The sequence below is a fragment of the Scomber japonicus genome, chromosome 7 (genome assembly GCF_027409825.1).
Source record: "Scomber japonicus isolate fScoJap1 chromosome 7, fScoJap1.pri, whole genome shotgun sequence".
Taxonomy (NCBI): Eukaryota; Metazoa; Chordata; class Actinopteri; order Scombriformes; family Scombridae; genus Scomber; species Scomber japonicus.
The window spans coordinates 27,766,668-27,792,003 of NC_070584.1; the positions used below are offsets into that span (position 1 = coordinate 27,766,668).

A 25,336-nucleotide genomic window follows, 5' to 3' on the forward strand; every position below is an offset into this window, starting at 1 on the left:
CTGCCTTCAAGTCAATGTTCCCTACAACAAGCAATGCACATGCAAGGCAAAGTCCTAGTAAGGCTGTGTAACCCTAATCCATTTTCTATTGAGCTGCTACAGAAATTACACATGAATCTGTATTTCAGGTTGATGTAAGATTTTCAGACCTTAGAGGAGTTGTTTTTTACCAATGCACAACTGTCGGTATACAACTGGATGTGCAAGCGGTAAGCAAATTTTAGATTGAGCAGCTGTCCTCCTTACCCTAAAAGATCTGGATGATCTGACACCTGACCAACAGTAGAGGTTGCAACCTACTGACAATGGTCAGTGGTTTTTGCAGCCAATGACAAGGACTTTGGAGACACAAGAGCAGTTCTCCACCAGATCCCCACAGGTAATGCTCCCCTTGTTTATGATCAGTACAAGCTGATTCCACCAGCTTTTTGTGTTGTTCCAGTTATTATAGCTATTTGACATAAACATTTGCTTTTTGAATTGTTATTCATCATTTAATATTAAAAATGTTTTGCTGTCAATTGCTGTCAGAATTGAAAAGATAATTGACCGATCAATCGATTATTAAAATATTTGTTAGTTGCAGCCCTAGTAGGAAGTTAACTTATTGAAAAAGAGAGGGAATGGGAAAGAGAGCAACATTTGGTGAGTTGGAGAAGTTTGGTTTGGGGAGGGGGGTGCAGCACATGAGAGTTAAATAACTGATGTCATGAAGAAGTGAATCAGAGAGCTGCTAGACCTCTGCAGCTCCCTCATCACATCCTCTGGCGATGGTACAGACACTGGAACAAGCTGAGCTCTGCATCCTTCCTCTCAACACCTCCTGCATGTCAACGCTGGTTTCTCCCAAAGCACCTGCATTTTTCCGTTGTAGCCCACTTCAGTAGTTCCAATTTGAATGAGCTATAATTTTTATCGTTCCGCTCATTTGGGCTCAAAGCTCGACTGGCATATGCTATAACCCTCTTCTTCTCCCCCTGCACCTGAAAGAGTACTGCACCTAGCCCCTCGAAACTGGCATCAGTGTACAGGTTAAATGGCAACTTGTAATCTGCATATGCAAGAATAGGAGCTCTCACCATCATGTTCTTCAAGCTCTCAAAGGCTTCCTGACAGCTGGGTGTCCATTCAACTGGCTGGCTCTTGGACCCCAGCTGTTTGGTACCATGTGTGAGCGCATGCAGAGGGGCAGTGATTTTGGCAAAAGAGGGGATAAATCTTCTATAATAGCCTGCAAACCCAAGAAAAGAGTGCACCTGCCTTACAGTGGACGGGGGGTGGCCAGTCCTGCACTGTTTTGACCCTTTCTGGATTTGGAGCCACTCGCTGCTGGCTGACCCAGGAGCACCCTATTCCAGGTAAGTCACCTCACTCTGGAATAAGGTGCATTTCTTGGCCTGCAACTTCAGTCCATGTTCATAGAGTTTCTGAAACACTTTGAATACACAATAATGTCATCAAGATAAATAAGCAGAGAGTCATTTACCTGAGACCCGAGGCAGTGCTGCATCAGCTTCTGGAAGTTTGCAGGGGCGTTGTAGAGCCCGAATGGCATTCTTTCAAACTCATATAACCCTAAGGGGGTGGTGAATGCAGTTTTCCCCTGGTCTGCAGGGTCCATCTTCACTTGCCAGTATCCACTGGCAAGGTCAAGGGTTGAATACCACTCTGCTTGATTCAAGGTGGTGAGGGCCTCCTCAATCCGAGGGAGTGGGTTGGCATCCTTATGGGTGAGGGCATTGAGGCGATGGTAGTCCACGCAGAATCTCCAGGCTCCCGATTTCTTTTTTTACCAAGATGACTGGAGCCGCCCATGGACTGCTGCTCTCTCGAATTACCCCCTTTTCCAGCATGCTCTGTAGCAAGGACCGCAGTTCTTGATAGAGGCTAGGTGGCACAGTTCGGTACCTCTCTCGGGAGGGGGGTGCATTACCAGTAGGAATCTGATGTAAGACAGTGCTTGTTTCACCGAAATCCTCCTCTTCCTGGGCAATTCCATTTGGCCAACTGCTGATTCACTCGGTCCTGTTGTTGCTGGGGGAGGTGGGGGCAATGCGGGAGGCCTCCTGCAGTGCTATCCTGCGCCAGTTCCTGTACTACTGGTGTCCCCCACCGTTAACAGTCTCCCATACTGTCGCAATGACATTCATTCCCAGCAACCCATGTTCAGGCCCCATGCAGTCAATACTCCTCTGTGTGGGAGTTCAATACCCCCACCTTTAAAATCCAGCAAAGGAATGTGTAGACCATTGGCTGCTTTTAACTTTAGCCAGCCAATGTCTGCCTTGCCTTTTGCCTAATGGTCTTGAAAATGTATTCTAAAAAATGTTTCACTAAAAAGCGTTACCTGGGATCATGTATCCAGGAGGCAAGGGATAGTCTCTCCTCCAGCAGTGACCTCCACTGTTGGACACTCTCCAACAAAAGAGGGCTTGGATGGTTTTTCATTATTTTGCTCTCCGTCCACTCGCCCTACAGTGGCCGGACCTGGGGGTTTAAAGGCAGCTGGGTCTGCTGGCGCTGAGGGAAGTGGAACTGCTTTACCAGTTCCGCTCTGGTCTGGTCTTTCCACTGAGTGAAGTCATCAACCAGGGGCACTGTGGTGACTTGGTGGGACTGGCTCTCACATTCATCACCCCAACCTTCCTTCTCCAACTCCTTAGCTTCCTGAAACAGCTCAGAACAAGTCACCTTAGGGTTTCAGCGTACTTGCCTTTGTAGTTCATTTTTTAACGGCACAGCTTGTAGACTGACAATCAATCATCAATCTTGGGGTGGTTTCCTGACAGGCTGTCCCATCTGGTTCTGCCACCCTCCACCACTGAAAGACTTCTCAGATACGAAGGCTAAAATCACTGCTTCTCCGCTGCCATGCCTTATTATAACATTTCACACGGAGGTCAGCAGCAGATGAAGAACCCCCATACAGTCTGTTCAAGAAATCAAATATTTTATCTGCAGTGTTCCTATTTTGTTCATCAAGCAGCTGGATTTCCCGTTTAGCATCCCCTTCTATAGCACTGAGAATAAAATTGTTTTTCTGTTCTTCTGTGAGACTCTGAGCCCTGAGAAGTGGTTTCATCTGATTGGCCCAGTCCCCGTATTTAAAACCATCACTCTTACCATCAAACTTTGTGGCCCAACGTACACCCATAAACCACGGCCACATTGAATTAGAAGCCACTGGTCCAGGTGCTGCTGCCTGGTTTTCAATGCTCATGACTGCACACTTGTAGCCCAGAGATCCTGCCGACAAGGCCAAAAAGTGTTGCAGGTTTCTTAAATCTCGGGCACACAAGCACACAGACAGAGTCAGTTAAAGTTCAATAATAGGCAATTTAATAACACAGGCAGGCTTTGTTAAAACAGTCAAAAATGGGGGAGACAGAGGGGACATAGTTTACTGCAGGGGAGGTCCTTCAGACACTCAGGAGAGAAACACTTCAAATCAGTGAGTTACAAAAATCAATTAAAACAATACAGTGCAATAAAACACACAAAAAGATCTCTCCTGGTCACTTTGTGACATATATAGATGCCAGTATGGAAGTTTTAGGGGCAGTGCTCTCCCATGTCCAGGATAGTAAAGAGAGGTTAATCGCCTTTCTCCAGAGATCTGGCACAAGTGGCAGAGTAGTGACCCAGACCTTTACCAGGATGAGTGGAAGGCCCACAAGGGAATCGACTGCCCACCCACACACCCCACCTGCGGACTCACCATAACAGAATGGGGTGGGGGTCACTTATGGATAATATAAAATGCTATATTTATTGAAGGAACTATGGTCTAGACTTAATCTTTATTTGGAATTACATTCATCTAGTTTGGAATTCGTTGTCAATGACATTTGGGCCTCTGATTTCTTTAATATAGTATTATTACATCCATTCTGGCAATGTCTGGAAATATTAGTAGTGAGAATACAAATATGGATAAGGAAGTGTTTGAAATAGGGTGATAGACTCGGGGAGAAAATAATGAAATGGGGAAGAGAATTGGTGAGTTGGAGGAGTTTGTGCAGAGTGAGATGGGAGTGTATGACAACAAAAAGGGGGAGGGTTCAGGCAGCATGAGGAAAATTAGGAAGATAAGAGTTAAATAACTAATGTCACGAAGAAGTGAATCAGAGGGCTGCAAGACCTCAGCAGCTCCCTCATCACATCCTCTAATGATGGTAGAGACACTGGAACAAGTTGATCTCTGCATCCTTCCTCTCAACACCTCCTGCATGTCAACGCTGGTTTCACCCAAAGCCACACTCATCAAAACGTTGTTGTACTGCATCACTCTGCTGACTGTGATGCTCAACCTGTTGGTGGTCATCTCCATCTCTCATTTCAGGCACAGATACGTTTCTTGAATTATTACAGTTAGTAGTGTGTAATAACATAGAGTTGTTGGGGTGGTTCAACTTTAAGGGAAAAAAACTGAGCATTAGTTCAAATACATTTATGTTATTCAAATCATATGCTATAAAACTAACTTTGGCCATTAGTCCACCTGCATACAAGCTTTATTCATGTGTATAAATGAGTCACAATAGCAGTAGACATGATAATCTCCAATTCTGCTACTGAAAGAGAATATATTTATTTTGTATGTAGGTTTTCATTTTATTGTGCTAGAGATGTGATTATATTTGCTGTAATATAAGTTCATCTGCATTGTATCATGGACTGAATGTGAAGCATTTCAAGAAATTACCACTAATCGGCAAAATCATATTTTCCCATTTCAGGCAGCTTCACACCACCACCAATGTCTTCCTCCTCTCCCTGGCTGTGTCTGACTTGCTTATGGGTCTTGCAGTGATGCCAACTGAAATCATCTTCCTGCAGTCCTGCTGGTTTCTGGGTAAAATCACATGTGCTCTATTGTTGTTGTTGAGCTTTACTCTCACCTCTTCCTCTGTTGGAAGCATGGTGCTCATATCAGTGGACCGTTATGTGGCTATTTGTGTTCCTCTGCACTATTCTTCCATGATAACAACAAACAGAGCTAAAATCTGTGTGTCTTTGTGTTGGATGTGTTCTGTTACCTACAGCTTCATAATACTAAAAGATCGATTGTACCAAGATATGTCTAACCCCTGCCCCCAAGAATGTACAATTTTCATGAGCTCCATATCAGGGGTAGTAGACTTTATTGTCACTTTTTTTGGCCCTGTTACTGTTATCATAGTTCTCTATATGAGAGTGTTTGTGGTGGCTGTATCACAGGCACGTGTTATGCGGTCTCAAATTGTAGCTGTCAAATCAAGAACTGAAACTGTAGTTGTGAAGAAATCTGAGATGAGGGCTGCTAGAACTCTTGGCATTGTCCTACTTGTGTTTATAGTTTGTCTGTGTCCATACTACTGTCCTTTTCTAGCAGGAGAGGACACGACAGATGATGGTTCATCTGCTCAAATTTGGCTATTTTACTGTAACTCCACTTTAAATCCTCTGATTTATGCCTTTTTCTACCCCTGGTTTAGAAAAGCTATCAAAATCATTGTTAGCCTTCAAATAATGCAACCAGGTTCCTGTGACACAAAGATCATTTAGAAAGTAAATGAAGATGAAATTTTGTTTTGTGTTTTGTCAACTTTGTATACATCGGTTCAGAATACTTTTTAAAGAACACAATAAAACCACAGTGTTGTGACATATAATAAACATATTAGGTTGGGAAAGACAGATATTAACAATATGAATTATGTTTCGAAAAGTAACTTAGACAGTTTAGATGTTTAGAAACACTGAATAGGTATCCTTACTGTTTTATATTACTGTACTTTAAAACAGAACAATATCTGCTGTATAATGAATGAGGTTCTATAGTAGCTTAAATATTGTAGAGAAAAATACAAATGCTAAAAGTGATGTGTTGTTTCCAGTCTGTTGAGGATCCCTGACAAATGATATGATTATGTACAAATGAATAAAACTAATAACTGTCTCAATCTTTGTATGACTGTTTTCTAAATCATCAAGGCCAAATTGATGTTTTTATCAGGACACTGAAGAAATATTATTTGTCTTTTTATTACTCAACAATCCCAGAAATACCCTGAAATGATGAAGATAAATTTAAAGCCAAAGGAAGACTAAGAATAATTATCTTTCAAAGACCTACAGCAGCTGGTGTAATGCAGGTTTGCTGTCTTCATTGTACGGTCTGTTTAATGGTCTCTCTAAAAATTGAACATAAATGTCTTGTGAGCTTCATTCAGTTATTTCAGAACAGAAAATATTGTTTACTTTTAATTCTTATTAAGCTATTTCTCACATGGTATACGTATGGGTGTTGGTATATGTCAGCCAGTACATGACCAAAAAGTGACATTCAGAAATACCAAAGATATGTTTTGACATACTGTCGGCATTCTATAGTTTGTGTTTGTGTTTTTCAGAGAGTGTTAAAAATAGTTTAAGGCAACCTGTCAAACACAATCACAGGGCAGCTGTGGATTAATTATGATTAATCAGGATTCCTAAATATGACCAACAAATTCACATTTTCTCTGTATATTGTTGTTGGAATGGAAAGATAAATGACAGGAGGCGGATATATATGTTTAACTTTTTGTTTATTCATGACAAATGCAAATTATGTTATCTCCTATACCTCTTAGTGACTATAGGATGTGTTATTCAGATCTTACTTTTTTCATCAAACTTAAAGATAACCTTAATTCTAAACAATTTGTGCATCTTAGGCATTGCTCTGTATTTTTTGGCAAATATAGGATGAGTGGATGAAACTTTTTTCTTTTTTTTAACAAACAACTGCAATTTCATTAAGTACCTATTCTTCTTTTGGCCAGTTGCTGAGGCAAACTAACTGGTTAATATTTTCTTAATGTAAAGCTGACCATTGTAGACAAGACAATGTAGTCTTTAATGTAGTATTATTACATCAATCAATCTTTATTTATATAGCGCCAAATCACAACAAAAGTCATCTCAAGGCACTTTACACATAGAGCAGGTTTAGACCATACTCTTTAATTTAATTTAAAGAGATCCAATATTACAATATGAGCTAGCACTTCGTGACAGTGGCAAGGAAAAACTGCCTTTTAATGGAAGTAAAACTCAGGCAGAACTGGGCTCTAAGTGGGCCGCCATTAGCCTCAACCGGTTGAGGTTGAGAGAGAGACAGATAGAGAGGAAGAGAGAGAGAGAGAGAGAGAGATCCATCTGGTAATGTCTGGAAATAGGAGCAATAACTAGGATAAGGAGGGAAAACAGGGTGTGATAGGTGAGGATCAATACTGGTCAAAAGAGGTGTGTTAAAATCGGAAAGAGAGCAAAAGGTGGTGAGTAGGAGGAGTTGGGGGAAGGTTAAAGAAACATGGGGAAAATGAGAAAGATAAGAGTTAAATAACTGATGTCATGAAGAAATGAATCAGAGAGCTGCCAGACCTCTGCAGCTCCCTCATCACATCCTCTGACGATGGTAGAGACACTGGAACAAGTTGAGCTCTGCATCCTTCCTCTCAACATCTCCTGCATTTCAATGCTGGTTTCACCCAAAGCCACGTTCATCAAAACACTGTTGTACTGCATTGTTCTGCTGACTGTGATGCTCAACCTGTTGGTGGTCATCTCCATCTCTCATTTCAGGCAAAGATACTTTTCTTGAATTATTACAGTTAGTAGTGTTTAATAACAGGTTTTTGTGTATGGGATTTTAGGGAAAACTGCTGAGCATCAGTTTTCATACAATTATGATTTTTTTTAAATCCTATGCTATGACCCTGCATACAACCTTCAAAGGCTAAATAGGCTAATGATCTCAGTACTTAACTTGTAAATGAAAAAAATCAAAATTTCATTTGGGTTCTTTGTACGAAGGTGTCATAATAGCTGTAGTCATGATAAAGTCAAATTCTGCTAAACTGAAAGAGTAGAGATTTCATTTGTTTGTTGAGTTTGGTTTTTATAGAATTGTGTCAGTAAAGGTAAAATATTCTGTATTCTCAGAAATGTGACACACTTCAGGAAACTACCACTAAATGGAAAACTCATAATCTTTCTCTCCAGGCAGCTTCACACCACCACCAATGTCTTCCTCCTCTCCCTGGCTGTGTCTGACTTGCTTGTGGGTGTTGCAGTGATGCCAACTGCAGTCGCCCAGCAGTCCTGCTGGTTTCCAGGTAAAATCACATGTGCTCTCATTTTTTTGTTGGGCTATACTCTCACCTCTTCCTCTGTTGGAAGCATGGTGCTCATATCAGTGGACCGTTATGTGGCTATTTGTGTTCCTCTGCACTATTCTTCCATGATAACAACAAAGAGAGCTAAAATCTGTGTGTCTTTGTGTTGGATCTGTTCTGTTACCTATAACCTCATGATATTAAAAAATCACTTGTCCCAAATAGACATGTTCAATCCCTGCCCCCAAGAATGTACAATTTTCATGAGCTCCATATCAGGAGTAGTAGACTTTATTGTCACTTTTTTGGGCCCTGTTTCTGTTATCATAGTTCTCTATATGAGAGTGTTTGTGGTGGCTGTGTCACAGGCACGTGTCATGCGGTCTCAAATTGTAGCTGTCAAATCAAGAACTCAAACTGTAGTTGTGAAGAAATCTGAGATGAAGGCTGCTAGAACTCTTGGCATTGTCCTACTTGTGTTTATAGTTTGTCTCTGTCCATTGTACTTTCCTTTTCTAGCAGGAGAGGACATGACAGCTGATGGTTCATCTGCTCTAAGTTGGCTATTTTATTGTAACTCTAGTTTAAATCCTCTGATCTATGCCTTTTTCTACCCCTGGTTTAGAAAATCCATTAAACTCATTGTCAGCCTTCAAATACTGCAACCAGGTTCTTGTGAGGTCAAGATATTATAGAAAATAGCCATATACTGTGAATTGAATGTCACTGATTTTGTGTTTGTGTGGGGTGGGGGTTTGTTTGTTTGTTTATTTTGTCAAATAGTCATAAAATGAGAACATATACTATATTTAATAAAACAATTTCCCTGTTTAGATGATGGAGATTGAATATCTTTTATTTAGAAACCATTGAATACATAGAATACAGTTAAATCTTGCTGCACAAGAACAATATCTGCTGTATAATAGATAAGGTTGTGGCCTAAATATCACGGGAAAAAATGAAATGCATTATTTAGTTAAAGTCTCCTTAATGCCCAGACATAAGGAATCTCATAGTTTCAGTAATTAACGCCTTTTACAGCATACTGGAAGTTGTGCATGTGTTGTACAGATACCTGTAAGTCTAAGTATGGCAGACAGAAATGACTTAACAATATGACACTACTATTTTCAATTTTTAAATGAATTGTCTTTTCCAGTTTGCTAGATGTGATGATGTGTTGTGTCCAGACTGCTGAGTGTCCCTGACAAACACATGATTATGTGCAAATGAATAAAACTGATAAGTGTCAAGATCTGTTTGACTCTAAATGACCGAGGTCAAATTCATATTTTTATTCGGATTCTGAAAAGCAATATAGATATTCAAATACCAAATAATGAAGATAGTTAAAACGAAAAACTGGTTATTGCAGAATAAAATACACATTTAGTATTTTTGTGGTGTATTCATAATTATAATGTTCATATATTGTATTGTTTTTACATCTAAGTAATATATTTGACATTTTGAATTATACAATACAGTGTGGTGAATGATACTATTCACTATTAAAGTCAAATAGTTTAGACTGTTTAAAGTACCTTTTTTTTACAAAATACATTTGGACATGAGAAGACATGGAAGAAGACATAAACAATTTAACAAATGATCTGCTTGAACATCAAACATGAAGTTGTCATGCCCATAAAATTTAACAACATTCTCTGTGGCATATTTCATTTGGATGGACTTCTGATATTGAAACTCACAGTGTTCTTCTCCTTCTAGATGTGCATTGTCAAAATTACAGAATTAAAAGATAACATACCACGATTCCTTCAGTTATCAGTTCAACACAACACAAACAGGTACACACACTTATGTAAGTATGTAAGGAAAATAACATTTTCCTTCCATACCCTGCCCCCGCCTCCCCACCACCCCCACCCATCCCAAACCCACTCACACACACACCCTTTCTCTCCCTGTGCCCACACACATATAGGCACACACCCCTCCTCTCTCCTACACACACAGACACACACACAACTGTACAGTCATACACATCTGTTGTTGTTTGTCTATTTGTTATAGTGGTAGTACAGTTTACAACTATTCATTGATTAACTTGTTAATTGATAATTGTTAATAAATTATTTTAGCTTTAAAGAGACACATTTTTGTGATCATTGTGCATATGTTATTGTGATAAGTGGCTGATCAATATAGACAGTGCTCGGAGTTCACACTTTCACCTTTTTTAATTCTATGACTGAGTGAGGTTAATCAGACAGTTTGGTTATTTCCAGTTTTCCCGGTGGTGCCCCATATTAAACATTAGAATTGGTTATTCTTTAATTTCTTGTTAATAACTAATAATTATCCTAAATAATTATTAGTATAATAATAACCAAACACATTCCTTCTGCTCTTACATTTACGGTTGCCTTGTAGCAAGGCTATGGCCAACATTATAGTAGTCTCTCCTTAGTGGAGCTAGTTCTTACATCTTGGTGCTCTGCAGTGAGTTCATTATTTCTAGTGATTACTAAATCCCTACAATTTTAGTGTTCTCTTAGTGACACCATTATGGCCATGAGTTCTAACAAATGGTGCTCCTATGATGAGACTAGATCCTCTCCTCTAAATAATGGCTTCCCCATTATTACAAGGTTGCAACACTCTAAACAGTTTTCTTGAAGCCTATTAAGGTAGCTCAGCAACCCTGTGGAGGCGTACTATCCATCAACAATATCCATATCCTCCTACGAGGCCTGTGGATTTCAGTGTGATACCCAAGTATGGCCACTTTGTAAAGACTGCAGAGTCTGGCCATGTACAGAGGAACTCCCCATGATAACAGCCCAGCCAGGAGAGGTTTTTTTAGGATCCTTGACATTTGTAGGGCAGTAGTTGCCAAAGAAGAACCTCAATCAGCATCTCCTGGAAAGGCAGGTTTTCATTGGGGAGAGCTCTGAAGTAGACATTGTTTTAAGAGATTTTGTTTTTTCCCTGGCCTGTTTTAGAGTATACAGTAATTCCTTGAGCAGCAGAATAATAACCCCACAATTTACTGGACTTCCATCTACATTCAAATCTTCTATACGTTTTTTTAATGCTACATTTTTGTTGGCCATATCTTAACATATATGGGCAACAAAAATAAGTGATTAAACATGTCCTACTGGTTATCGTATTTGTGAGAACAGGCAAATTGTTAGCGGTGTTGGCAGTGTTAAAAAGTGATGGGAATAACTGAGCTGTGTATTTATTAAAAACCTGAAAGTCAACTTTTTGCTTTTGGGGTTTTATGGTACCTTGGGAAACCGTATTAAACAAGATACACATATGGTCAGAGAACAAGGTCTCTGATGCAGATTATACAAATTAGATTCAAACCAAGTGTAAAAACTAGCTCTAGTGAGTATCTACTGTTGTGGGTAGGACTGTTCACATGTTGGGTAAAATTGTAGGGCAGTTAAAACAAGAGATGGTGATATTAGTTCTGCTTGTGGAAACTTTGAAATGAACGCAATTCATAATCTGTCTTTCAGGGCTTTCACCCCAGAACAGCTGCCTTCAAGTCAATGTTCCCTACAACAACAAGCAATGCACAAGCAAGGCAAAGTCCTAGTAAGGCTGTGTAACCCTAATCCATTTTCTATTGAGCTGCTACAGAAATTACACATGAATCTGTATTTCAGGTTGATGTAAGATTTTCAGACCTTAGAGGAGTTGGTTTTTACCAATGCACAACCGTCGGTATACAACTGGATGTGCAAGCGGTAAGCAAATTTTAGATTGAGCAGCTGTCCTCCTTACCCTAAAAGATCTGGATGATCTGACACCTGACCAACAGTAGAGGTTGCAACCTACTGACAATGGTCAGTGGCTTTTGCAGCCAATGACAAGGACTTTGGAGACACAAGAGCAGTTCTCCACCAGATCCCCACAGGTAATGCTCCCCTTGTTTATGATCAGTACAAGCTGATTCCACCAGCTTTTTGTGTTGTTCCAGTTATTATAGCTTTTTGACGTAAACATTTGCTTTTTGAATTGTTATTCATCATTTAATATTAAAAATGTTTTGCTGTCAATTGCTGTCATAATTGAAAAGATAATTGACCGATCAATCGATTATTAAAATATTTGTTAGTTGCAGCCCTAGTAGGAAGTTAACTTATTGAAAAAGAGAGGGAATGGGAAAGAGAGCAACATTTGGTGAGTTGGAGAAGTTTGGTTTGGGGAGGGGGGTGCAGCACATGAGAGTTAAATAACTGATGTCATGAAGAAGTGAATCAGAGGGCTGCAAGACCTCTGCAGCTCCTTCATCACATCCTCTGACGATGGTACAGACACTGGAACAAGTTGAGCTCTGCATCCCTCCTCTCAACACCTCCTGCATGTCAACGCTGGTTTCTCCCAAAGCCACGTTCATCAAAACACTGTTGTACTGCATCTCTGTGGTCACTGTGATGCTCAACCTGTTGGTTGTCATTTCCATCTCTCATTACAGGCACAGATACTTTTCTTGAATTATTACAGCTGCTAGTATTGTAATAACAGGTATAGGTGTTGGGGTGTGTTGTTCTTTTCAAAATCCTTTGCTATGAAACCAACTTTGGCTGTTAGTCAACCCTGCAAACAAACTTTTTGAAAGTGTTTTTAAAAAGCTAAACAGGATGAAGATATCAGTACTTAACTGAAAAAAAAATTCTCATTTGGCTTCTCTGTATAATGGTGTCACAATAGCAGTAGTCATGATCATCTCCAATTCTGCTAAACTGAAAGAGTAGCTATAGATTTATTTTGTATGTAGGTTTTCATGTAATTGTGTCTATAAAGGTTAAATATTCTGTATCCTCACAACATTTGCTGATCTGCACTGTTATGGACTGAATATGAGGCAGGCCATTATACTGCCACTAATCAGTAAAATCATGATCTTCCTCTCCAGGCAGCTTCACACCACCACCAATGTCTTCCTCCTCTCCCTGGCTGTGTCTGACTTGCTTGTGGGGGTTGTAGTGATGCCAGCTACAGTCGTCCAGCAGTCATGCTTGTTTCTGGACAAAATCACATGTGATGTCTTTTTGTTTTTGAGCTTTATCCTCACCTCTTCCTCTGTTGGAAGCATGGTGCTCATATCAGTGGACCGTTATGTGGCTATTTGTGCTCCTCTGCACTATTCTTCCATGATAACAACAAAAAGAGCTAAAATCTGTGTGTCTTTGTGTTGGCTCTGTTCTGTTATCTATAACTTCATAATCCTGAAAGATCACTTGTCCCAAATATACATGTTCAATCCCTGCTCCCAAGAATGTACAGTTTTCATAAGCTACATATCAGGGGTAGTAGACTTTATTGTCACTTTTTTCGTGCCTGTTACTGTTATCATTGTTCTCTATATGAGAGTGTTTGTAGTGGCTGTGTCACAGGCACGTGTTATGCGGTCTCAAATTGTAGCTGTCAAATCAAGAACTCTGACTGTAGTTGCAAGGAAATCTGAGATGAGGGCTGCTAGAAATCTTGGCATTGTCTTACTTGTGTTTATAGTTTGTCTGTGTCCGTTGTACTGTCCTTTTCTAGCAGGAGAGGACAGTACAGTTGATGGTTCATCTGCTCTACGTTGGATATTTTCTTGTAACTCTACTTTAAATCCTCTGATCTATGCCTTTTTCTACCCATGGTTTAGAAAATCCATTAAACTCATTGTCAGCTTTCAAATACTGCAACCAGGTTCCTGTGATTTCAATATATTATAGAAAACAGCCATATACAGTGAATTGAATGTGATTGGAGATGAAACTGATTTTTTGTGGAGGGGGTTTTGTTTGTTTGTTTTGTCAAAAAGTCACAAATTGAGAAAATATACTATATTTAATAAAACAATTTCCCAGTGTAGATGATGGGGAGATTGAATATCTTTTATTTAGAAACCATTGAATACATAGAATACAGTTAAATCTTGCTGCACAAGAACAATATCTGCTGTATAATAGATAAGGTTGTGGCCTAAATATCACGGGAAAAACTAAATGCATTATTTAGTTAAAGTCTCCTTAATGCCCAGACATAAGGAATCTCATAGTTTCAGTAATTAACGCCTTTTACAGCATACTGGAAGTTGTGCATGTGTTGTACAGATACCTGTAAGTCTAAGTATGGCAGACAGAAATGACTTAACAATATGACTCTACTATTTTCAATTTCTAAATAAATTGTTTTTTCCAGTTTGCTAGATGTGATGATGTGTTGTGTCCAGACTGCTGAGTGTCCCTGACAAACACATGATTATGTGCAAATGAATAAAACTGATAAGTGTCAAGATCTGTTTGACTCTAAATGACCGAGGTCAAATTCATATTTTTATTCGGATTCTGAAAAGCAATATAGATATTCAAGTACCAAATAATGAAGATAGTTAAAACGAAATACTGGTTATTGCAGAATAAAATACAAATATAATATTTATGTGGTGTATTCATAATTATAGTGTTCATATATTGTATTGTTTTTACATCTAAGTAATATATTTGACATTTTGAATTATACAGAACAGTGTGGTGATTGATACTATTCTGACAGCGCCTAGAAATCCTGTCCATAAAGATTATAAACCGGATCGGTGACAAAGGGCAGCTCTGGCGGAGTCCAACCCACACTGGAAACAAGTCCAACTTATTGCCGGCAATGCGGACCAAGCTCTGACACCGGTCATACAGGGAACGGACGGCCCCCCGAGGGAAATGGCAAACTCCCATGCACCCTCAAGGATCCTGTAGAGGGTGTAGAGCTGGTCCACAGTTCCATGACCCGAACAAAAACCACACTGCTCCTCCTGAATCCGAAGTTCGACTATCCGACCGACCCTCCTCTCCAGCACCCCCGAATAGACCTTACCAGGGAGGCCGAGGAGAGTGATCCCCTGTAGTTGGAATACCCTCCAGTCCCCCTTCTTAAAAAGAGGGACCACCACCCCAGTCTGCCAATCCAGAGGCACTGCCCCCAATGTCCATGCGATGCTGCAGAGTCGTGTCAACCATGACAGCCCCACAACATCCAGGGCCTTGAGGACCTCGGGGCAGATCTCATCCACCCCCGGGGCCCTGCCACCAAGGAGCTTTTTGACCACCTCGGCGACCTCAGCCCCAGAGATAGGAGAGCCCACACCCGAGTCCCCAGGCCCTGCTTCCTTACCGGAAAGCGTGTCGGTGGGATTGAGGAGGTCTTCGAAGTATTCCTTTCACCGATCCACAACGTTCTGAGTCAAGGTCAGCAGCGCACCATCCCCACCGTACACAGTGTTGACGATGCACTGCTTCCCCCTCCTGAGACGCTGGATGGTGGTCCAGAATCTCTTCGAAGCTGTCCGGAAGTCTCCACCCATGTCCGGGTTTTTGCCTCAGTACCGCCGCAGCTGCACTCCGCTTGGCCTGCCGGTACCTGCCTGCTGCCTCCGGAGTCCGACAGGCCAATAAGGTCCTATAGGACTCCTTCTTCAGCTTGATGGAATCTTTCACCGCCGGTGTCCACCAGCGGGTTCAGGGATTGCCGCCCCGACAGGCACCGACCACCTTGCGGCCACAGCTCCGGTTGGCCGCCTTAACAATAGAGAACATGGCTTCCTCCCAATCACATCACTCCAGGTCTCACTGTCGCTGCCAACGTGGCCGTTGAAGTCCCCCAGTAGAATGAGGGAATCCCCAGAGGAAGTGCTTTCCCTCCAAGGAATCCAAGAAGGGTGGATACTCTGAACTGCTGTTTGGACCATAGGCACAGACAACTGTCAGGATCCGTCCCCCCACCCGAAAGTTGAGGGAGGCTACCCTCTCGTCTACCGTGGGTGAACTCCAACGTACAGGCACCAAGCTGGGGGACAATAAGTATTGCCACCCCTGCCCGGCGCCTCTCACCAGTGGCAACTCCAGAGTTGAAGAGAGTCCAACCCCTCTAGAGAAGACTGGTTCCAAAGCCCTTGCTGTGCATCGAGGTGAGGCCGACTATATCTAGCCGGAACGTCTCAACCTCGCGCACCAGCTCAGGCTCCTTCCCCACCAGAGAGGTGACGTTCCACGTCCCTAGAGCTAGCTTCTGCAGCCGAGGGTCGCCCAGCTCACTGCGCGCCCGACCCCTTTGCCCCCCCCACTGGTGGTGGGTCTGTGGGAGGGGGGTCCCATGTCCCCTTTTCGGGCTGTGCCTGGCCGGGCCCCATGGGAGAAGGCCCGGCCACCAGGCGCTCGCCACTGAGCCCCACCTCCAGGCCTGGCTCCAGGGGGGGCCCCGATGACCCACGTCCGGGCAAGGGACACGGAAAACCATCTATGTTGCTCATCATAAGGGGTCTTTTTGAGCTACCCTTTGTCTGGCCCCTCCCTCCGGACCGGTGTGCCATGGGAGACCCTACCAGGGGCATAAAAGCCCCTGACAACTGAGCTCCTGGGGTCATTGTGCATATGGTATTGTGATAAGTGGCTGATCAAAATAGACAGTGCTCGGAGTTGTTTTAAGAGATTTATCCACCCTTGTTTTTTCCTTGGCCTGTTTTAGAGTATATGGTAATTCCTTAAGCAGCGAGTAATGACACTACAATTTACTGTACTTCCATCTACATTCCAATTTTATATATGTTCTTTGTTCTACATTTCTTTGCTCATCCACGGCACAATTTTGACAGTGGACTTGAGTTTTGACCATATATAGGATAAATAAGTTCAACTGAATGAACATGTCCAACTGGTCATTGTATTGGTGAGAGAGGGCAAATAGTTAGCAGTGTTGGCAGTGTCAAAAAGTGATGAGAATAACTGAGCTGTGTGATTGTTGAAAACATGAAAATGTAACTTTTGTGTTATGTATGAGTAAAACACTATTCTGGTTTATGACGTTTTACGTCAGGGTTGAGGAGTTTACGTGTGTGTGTTTGCAATGTCAGAGTAAATGGCACAGTGAAGTAAACGGCAGCTAGCTTGTCATGCAAGACTGAAACCGAGTGAGACTCGTTATTCTTACACCACACAAGAATATAACATTTTGCTTTTGGGGTTTTATGGTAGCTTGGGAAACAATATTAAACAGGTTACACATATGGTCAGAGAACAAGGCCGGTGATGCAGATTATACACATTAGATTCAAACCAAGTGTAAACACTAGGTAGTGAGTATCTATTGTGGCTAGGACTGTTCACATGTTGGAAAAAATTGTAGCAGTTCTATTGAGAAATTGTTGTATTAATTCTGCTTGTGGGAACATTGGAATTGTAACCACTACTTGTAATGAGAGAGACGATAGAAGTGTCAAGTAAAGGAGGATAAGTAGTACACAAATTCAATTCAGTAGAAATAGAAAGAATACATTTATTACACAAAGAAAAGAATAAACAGAGTGTACCCTTTTGTTAACTTGGATTTGACCAAAAATATAGACCAACAGACATATGACTTCTTTCCAGAGCTTTTCAAATATTAACCAATATTGTCCACCTTTCAGTTCTTTTGTTATCCAGGTAGTATCATATTCAGTTTAAAACTATTAAAATGCCCTTATTTATTTCCTCTTCAGATGCAAATTGTTTTCTTTTCCTTGCAAGCATAGTTTAGTTCAGTCAAGTCAGTAAGTTTCCTTTTTTTCAGTCAACTATGTAGGTTCAGTTAGTAACAGAAACAAGAGGAAAATGGTGAGTAGGAGGAGTTTGGTTGGGGGGTGCACATGGGGAAAGTAAGGAAGATTAGCTAAAGTTAAGAAGTGAATCAGAGGGCTGCTAGACCTCAGCAGCTCCCTCATCACATCCTGTTACAATGGTAGAGACACTGGAACAAGTTGAGCTCTGCATCCTTCCTCTCAACACCTCCTGCATGTCAACGCTGGTTTCACCCAATGCCACACTCATCAAAACACTGTGGTACTGCATCGCTCTGCTGACTGTGATGCTCAACCTGTTGGTTATCATTTCCATCTCTCATTTCAGGCACAGATACTTTTCTTGAATTATGTGTGTTTAACAACAGGTGTAGTTGTTGGGGCGGTTTAACTTTTAGGGAAAAGTACTGAATATCAGTTTTCATTAAATTATGTTTTTTTTAATTTTTGGCTGTTAGTCCACCCTGCAAACAGGCATTTTGAGTGTGTTATAAAACGCTAAAGAGGATAAAGACCTCAGTACTTAAATTTTAAATAAAAAATGTAATTCTCATTTGGCTTCTCTGTTTGAAGGTGTCACAGTATCAGCAGTCATGATAATCTCCATTTACACCAAACATAAAGTATGGAGATTTATTGTTCATTGAGACTTTGTTTTTTGTAATGTTGTGTCTATAAAAGTAAAATATTTTGTATTCTTACAATATTTACTGTGATTTAACTTCATCTGCATTTTGTCACGGACTGAATATGAGACATGTCAGGGAACTTTCACTAATCAGTACAATTATGATCTTCCTCTCCAGGCAGCTTCACACCACCACCAATGTCTTCCTCCTCTCCCTGGCTGTGTCTGACTTCCTTGTGGGTCTTGCAGTGATGCCAGCTGCAGTTGCCCAGCAGTCCTGCTGGTTTCTGGACAAAATCACATGTGCTCTGTTGTTGTTGTTGACCTTTATTCTCACGTCTTCCTCTGTTGGAAGCATGGTGCTCATATCAGTGGACCGTTACGTTGCTATTTGTGTTCCTCTGCACTATTCTTCCATGATAACAACAAACAGAGCTAAAATCTGTGTGTCTTTGTGTTGGATCTGTTCCGTTATCTATAACTTCATAATATTAAAAGATCACCTGTCCCAAATAGATATGTTTAATCCCTGCCCCCAAGAATGTACACTTGTCATGAGCTCCATATCAGGGGTAGTAGACTTTATTGTCACTTTTTTCTGCCCTGTTACTGTTATCATAGTTCTCTATATGAGAGTGTTTGTGGTGGCTGTGTCACAGGCACGTGCTATGCGGTCTCAAATTGTAGCTGTCAAATTAAGAACTCAAACTGTAATTGTGAAGAAATCTGAGATGAGGGCTGCTAGAACTCTTGGCATTGTCCTACTTGTGTTTATAGTTTGTCTCTGTCCATATTACTGTCCTTCTCTAGCAGGACAGGAAACCAAAGGCAATGATTCATCTGCCCAAATTTGGCTCTTTTATTTTAACTCTAGTTTAAATCCTTTGATCTATGCCTTTTTCTACCCCTGGTTTAGAAAATCAATTAAACTCATTGTCAGCCTTCAAATACTGCAGCAACATTCATGTGAGGTCAAAATAATATAGAAAATAGCCCTATACTGTATATATACTGACTTATTTCATTCAGTCAGTAAAAAGACTACCTGAATATATAATATTTAATGCTCTATTCTAGCATTTTATTTCTCTCTTTTTATTTTTCTGTACTTTGTTTTTATTATTAGTGTTGGGTGTTTGGGGGTGGGGGGTTAATTGTATGTTTTAATGTTTCTCAAATTGCATGTTTTTCTGTTTTATGTAAAGCACATTGAGTTGCAATTGTGTATGAAATGTGCTATATAAATAAAACTGCCTTGCCTTGCCTATCATACAGTTACATAAAAACTGAACATCTGCTGTATATATAATGAATTAGGTTCTATAGTAGCTTAAATATAAGTCTACTGAATGGAAAATTATAATAAATGTCATGATTTGTGTAATTTGGACATATGTTATTAACATACCGGAAGTTGTGCATATGCATTATACAGGTTTGTAATTTTTAAAAGTATGGAACACAAAAATGACTTAAACAATATGATGCTACTTTTTCAATTTGCAATTAACGTATTCTTTTCCAGTTTGCTAAATTTAATGATGACTTGTATCCAGACTGTTGACGATCCCTGGCAGACAGCATGATCATCTAGAAATGAACAAAACTGATACGTTTCCAAATCAGTTTGACATCTTTTTCTAGACTACAAATCATTAAGGTCAAAATTATGTTTTCATCAGGACACTGAACAATAATATAAATATTCAAATACTAAACATAATGACAGTTCAATTGTACTAATTACAAAACAAAAACAAAAATAAACTCGGTGTAATCATTTTCGTATAATCTGACCTTTCATTACTCACGAAAACCCAGAAATGTTACTGATAATTTTAAAGCAATAAAAACACTAAGAATATTAAATGATGTTTCACAGAAACTTTATTGTTAACAAACACCGACAGCTGTATGTTGCAGTGCAGGTTTCCTGTTAGAAAGGGGAAATGAGTAATGGCCTTTCACTCTTCATGATCCTGTCTGTTTAATGGTCTGCCAATTATCAAACATGAAGTTGAAACAACATTTAACAACTTTCCCTGTGGCATAAAGGTTGAATATGTAGAATATTTATTAAAAGCTATATTTAAAAAAAAAAAAAAAAAAAAAACAGCCACGGGGCGTTTTGAGGGGTACAGAATGAAAGTATTGCTTTTCCATAAAAAAAAAATTTAGTCTGAATTAATATTTTTAAAATTTTTTGACGGGTTCGACAATGACGTTCTGACACGTTCTGTGTACACTGTACCAGCCAATTAGCGGCCGGAATTGCGGGTTGCCAGGGTTGTCTGTTGTTCCTGTGCAGCTACTGTAGGCTGGCACTGGGTGAAATGGAGTTGTAAACAAGCAGAGCCGTGTTGGACTTACTAAAACCAGCGTTTTTTCTCTCAAGTACAACTTTTCATCACAAAACTTCTAAGGTAAGAATATCTGTTAGTCGCTGTAAATAAGTGGTTGTTTACCTTTGTATTCTTTGGGTGGTTCACTGAGTTTTTAGCGCAATAATGGTGGTACTGTTGAACTCGCCAGGGTCTTAGCTTTCATATGAGATGCTATTTGTTTGTGTACCATGAAGTATCAAAACGGTAGCAATGGAAATGTGGAGAGTGGGTTGACTTTCTGACGCTATTCGGATTTTGATATTTGATCATTAACGCACGCTGTTCCGTTCACGGGACGGGACGGATGTTAGGAGGTAGCCACACGTTCTTCTGAATGTTTTAAACACCGACCCTTAAACATATATACTCATGCCGTACATTGTTAGAAAGCTTAGATTCTCCTGATTCATTCAAGACCACCCACGACTTATATGGTTGCTCACAGCCGTAATAGTATTAGCGATTAGCTCAGCTAGCCACTCAGCTAAAGTAAGCTAACAGCTATAATGCCTACATACCTTCAAAGTCTTCCCTTTATCCACAACGATCATCTTATGACTCAGGACTTCCTGTACAGCTCGCCAAGTATCCATTCTTGTGAAATATGAAATCCGTTTCCATAAAACCGGAATATTTTCCTCAATATGTCCATGTATTTAGTCCATATAGCCTACGGTAAATAACAAACCATATACGGTCCGTTTACGTCATTTCCTGACCTGCGCGTCCATCTCAGAGTACACGTGACTAGATGTTTACGACCGTGAGCCTCTTCTGCTTCTGACGACACCACACACAAGCCAATCGGTGTTTAGGATTAGGCAGTACATGCAGAGACATTGCTGCTACTCCCACTGGCGTTACAATGTAATGTACCTCGGTGGTTTCAAGTCAGTTACAGCAAAGCGAGGGTATGTTTGCTTCCTGTTTTCAAAATAAAAGCACCAACTCTATCGTTATGGTTTTCTTAATAATAAAAGGCAACGGGTGTTTTATTTTGTGAAAATGACCGGAAGTGCGTTACTCGCTACGGCTAACTTGAGTGGCTCCGAATTCGCAGGAACAACACTTTAAGCAGATGTTATTTGGACAAATTAGCGTCACATTGTGGATCTAAAGGGCTACTTTCTCGCCTAAAAAGGTTAGACATGTGGATAAAGTGGTATATTAACAGAGTTAGAGCTAAAATAAAATCCGGCACCGGACCTGGCAACCCGACTGCTGGAATTACTTTTTGGTTGTTGCGACTACGATCTCGAGACATTAGATGGCGTTGTTCTGCTCATTCTACATATGATGAACTGCTGATATTGAAATTCACAGTGTTCTTCACATTGTAGAAGTGCATTGTCAAAATTTGAAAATGAATTGATAACATACCATAATTCCTTAAATTATCAGTTCAACACTACACAAACAGGCACACACACTGAAGTTTGTAAGAAATATTAAATTGTCAACACTGATTTTTTTATACAGAAGGGTTTTAAAATATTCCACAGATTGTCTTGTCTGACCTAACCCTCTGCAGTTCACAAAATTAGAAGAAAAATGTACTGCAAGGTTTTATACTGCTTGATAAATTAACAATGAATTTGTTTACACTACTTTTACTTTAATAATGAACCAGATAATCGAATAACCTACCTCAAAAAATAGAACTATTTATTAAATATATAATTTCAGCAATACTTTGTCAGACAGCTATAATGCCACATGCTGCTATGATGCCAGCCACAGTTGTGAGAGTTACCATTCCATTACCATTACCAGGACTGTTGGTGTGGATGCATTGAGCATTAACTGTGCAAATAAAGACGAGGTAGTGGTTTAGAGAGGGAGTAGGATTTGGGGAGTAAATGATGAAATAGGGAAGAGAGTTGGTGAGTTGTAGGAGTGCTGGGGGAGGGGAGGGGAGAGGGTGTTAAAGGAAGCATGGGGAAGATAAAAGTTAAAAAACTGAAGTCATTAAGAAGTGAATCAGAGGGCTGCAAGACCTCTGTAGCTCCCTCATCACATCCTCGGACGATGGTAGAGACATTGGAACAAGTTGAGCTCTGCATCCTTCCTCTCAACACCTCCTGCATGTCAACGCTGGTTTCAACCGAAGCCACGTTCATCAAAACACTGTTGTACTGCATCTCTGTGGTCACTGTGATACTCAACCTGTTGGTGGTCATCTCCATCTCTCATTACAGGCACAGATACTTTTCTTGAATTATTACAGCTCCTAGAATGTAATAACAGGTATAGGTGTTGGGGTGTGTACTTAACTGAAAAAAAAAAATTGTCATTTGGCTTCTCTGTATAATGGTGTCACAATAGCAGTAGTCATGATCATCTCCAATTCTGCTAAACGGAAAGAGTAGCTATAGATTTATTTTGTATGTAGGTTTTCACGTAATTGTGTCTATAAAGGTTAAATATTCTGTATCCTCACAATATTTGCTGATCTGCACTATGTTATGGACTGAATATGAGGCATGTCATTAAACTGCCACTAATCAGGAAAATCATAATCTTCCTCCTCAGGCAGCTTCATACCACCACCAATGTCTTCCTCCTCTCCCTGGCTGTGTCTGACTGGCTTGTTGGTGGTGCAGTGATGCCAACTGCAGTTGCCCTGCAATCCTGCTGGTTTCCAGGTAAAATCACATGTACTCTCTTGTTTTTGTTGAGTTTTATCCTCACCTCTTCCTCTGTTGGAAGCATGGTGCTCATATCAGTTGACCGTTATGTGGCTATTTGTGTTCCTCTGCACTATTCTTCCATGATAACAACAAACAGAGCTAAAATCTGTGTGTCTTTGTGTTGGATCTGTTCTGTTATCTATAACCTCATGATAATAAAAGATCACTTGTCCCAAATTGACATGTTCAATCCCTGCTCCCAAGAATGTACAATTGGCATAAGCTACATATCAGGGGTAGTAGACTTTATTGTCACTTTTTTTGGCCCTGTTACTGTTATCATAGTTCTCTATATGAGAGTGTTTGTGGTGGCTGTGTCACAGGCACGTGTTATGCGGTCCCAAATTGTAGCTGTCAAATCAAGAACTCAAACTATAGTTGTGAAGAAATCTGAGATGAGGGCTGCTAGAACTCTTGGCATTGTCCTACTTGTGTTCATACTTTGTCTCTGTCCATTTTACTATCCTTCTCTAGCAGGACAGGACACTGCAACTGATGGCTCAGGTGCTCTAAATTGGTTATTTTATTGTAACTCCACTTTCAATCCTCTGATCTATGCCTTTTTCTACCCCTGGTTTAGAAAATCCATTAAACTCATTGTCAGCCTTCAAATACTGCAGCCAGGTTCCTGTAAGACAAAGGTAATGTAGAAAATAGCCCTATACTGTACATAAATTGAATGTATTAAGGTTAATTCAGAGGAAATGAAGATGAAGTAAATTTATTTTGCTTTGTGAACTGTTCACATTAGCTCAGAATACTTTTTTATTTTTAAACAGTGGAACCACAGTATTGTGACATACAGTTAATATATTAGGTTAGGAAAGACGGCAAAAAGACATATTAGAATTTTCAATTATATAAAAAAAACAACAACTAGGCAATTTAGATATTTAGAAACATTTAATAGATGTCCTTAATGTTTAATGTTACTCTATTTTAAAAACAGAACAATATTTGCTGCATTTAAAATGAATGGCGTTCTGTAGTGTCTTAAATATTGTAAAGAAAAAGAAAAATGCATTGTTAGGTTAAAGTCTACTGAATGACCAAATATATTGAATGTCTCGATTTGTGTAATTTGGACATATGTTATTAACATACTGGAAGTTATGCATATGCATCATACAGGTACCTATACTGTAATTTTTAAAAGTATGGCATACAAAAAGGACACTACTGTTTTCCATTTGCTATTAAAGTATGTTATTTCTAGTTTGCTAAACTTAATGATGATTTCTATCCAGACTGTTGGCAATCCCTGACAGATAGCATGATCATGTGGAAATGAATAAAATTGATAAGTTTCCAAAGTTGTGTGACATCTTTTTCTTGACTCCAAATCATTAAGGTCAAAATTATGTTTTTAATGAGGACACTGAACACACAAACTAATTGCAAAACAAAAACAAAAATAGACTGTATAGAACTTTTTAATTCATTCTGACCTTTCATTACTCACGAAAACCCAGAAATGTTACTGATAATTTTAAAGCAACAAAAATATTTTATTTTTAACAAACACCCACAGCTGTAGGTTGCAATGCAGGTTTCTGTAACGGGTGGAGGAAGTGGCAGGACTCAATTGCAGCACAGAACCAGTTAGCAGTTTTAAATGATCTTTATTATACAGTCCACAAGGTAACTGAACAGGTATAGGCAGAATGTGTAGAGCAACAGGCAGGGCTCAGGGTCACTGATGACACAGAAGGCAGCAGGTAAGATCATGCCAGTAGCACTCACAGAGTTGAGGTGTACGATAAGGCAGGAGTCTCTGGGCTCTCCTAAGAGGATCGAAGCCCGAGGACGCCACACAGCTACAGGCAAACAGGAACAGGCAATATTCGAGGTCAGGGACAGAAGGCTGGTGCGTTCACCGGGATAGACACGAGGAGAGAAGGTCC

The 25,336-nt window shown here is 40.2% G+C and overlaps 4 protein-coding genes across 4 annotated transcripts; all 4 read left to right on the forward strand.

Moving 5' to 3' along the window:
- Positions 1-4,169: 4,169 nt before the first annotated feature.
- LOC128361834 (trace amine-associated receptor 13c-like) lies at positions 4,170-5,547 on the forward strand. Its single transcript, XM_053322399.1, has 2 exons — positions 4,170-4,342; positions 4,740-5,547. Exons 1-2 carry the CDS (start codon positions 4,170-4,172, stop codon positions 5,545-5,547), a joined length of 981 nt encoding a protein of 326 aa, XP_053178374.1.
- A 1,894-nt stretch (positions 5,548-7,441) lies between these two features.
- On the forward strand, positions 7,442-8,839 carry LOC128362282 (trace amine-associated receptor 1-like). Its single transcript, XM_053323023.1, has 2 exons — positions 7,442-7,611; positions 8,032-8,839. Exons 1-2 carry the CDS (start codon positions 7,442-7,444, stop codon positions 8,837-8,839), a joined length of 978 nt encoding a protein of 325 aa, XP_053178998.1.
- Positions 8,840-12,436: 3,597 nt separating this feature from the next.
- LOC128362283 (trace amine-associated receptor 13c-like) lies at positions 12,437-13,855 on the forward strand. The gene is made up of 2 exons (XM_053323024.1): positions 12,437-12,606; positions 13,048-13,855. The coding sequence occupies exons 1-2, from the start codon at positions 12,437-12,439 to the stop codon at positions 13,853-13,855; spliced, it is 978 nt and encodes a 325-aa protein (XP_053178999.1).
- A 4,033-nt stretch (positions 13,856-17,888) lies between these two features.
- Positions 17,889-19,344, forward strand: LOC128362284 (trace amine-associated receptor 8a-like). Its single transcript, XM_053323025.1, has 2 exons — positions 17,889-18,058; positions 18,537-19,344. Exons 1-2 carry the CDS (start codon positions 17,889-17,891, stop codon positions 19,342-19,344), a joined length of 978 nt encoding a protein of 325 aa, XP_053179000.1.
- Positions 19,345-25,336: the final 5,992 nt, after the last annotated feature.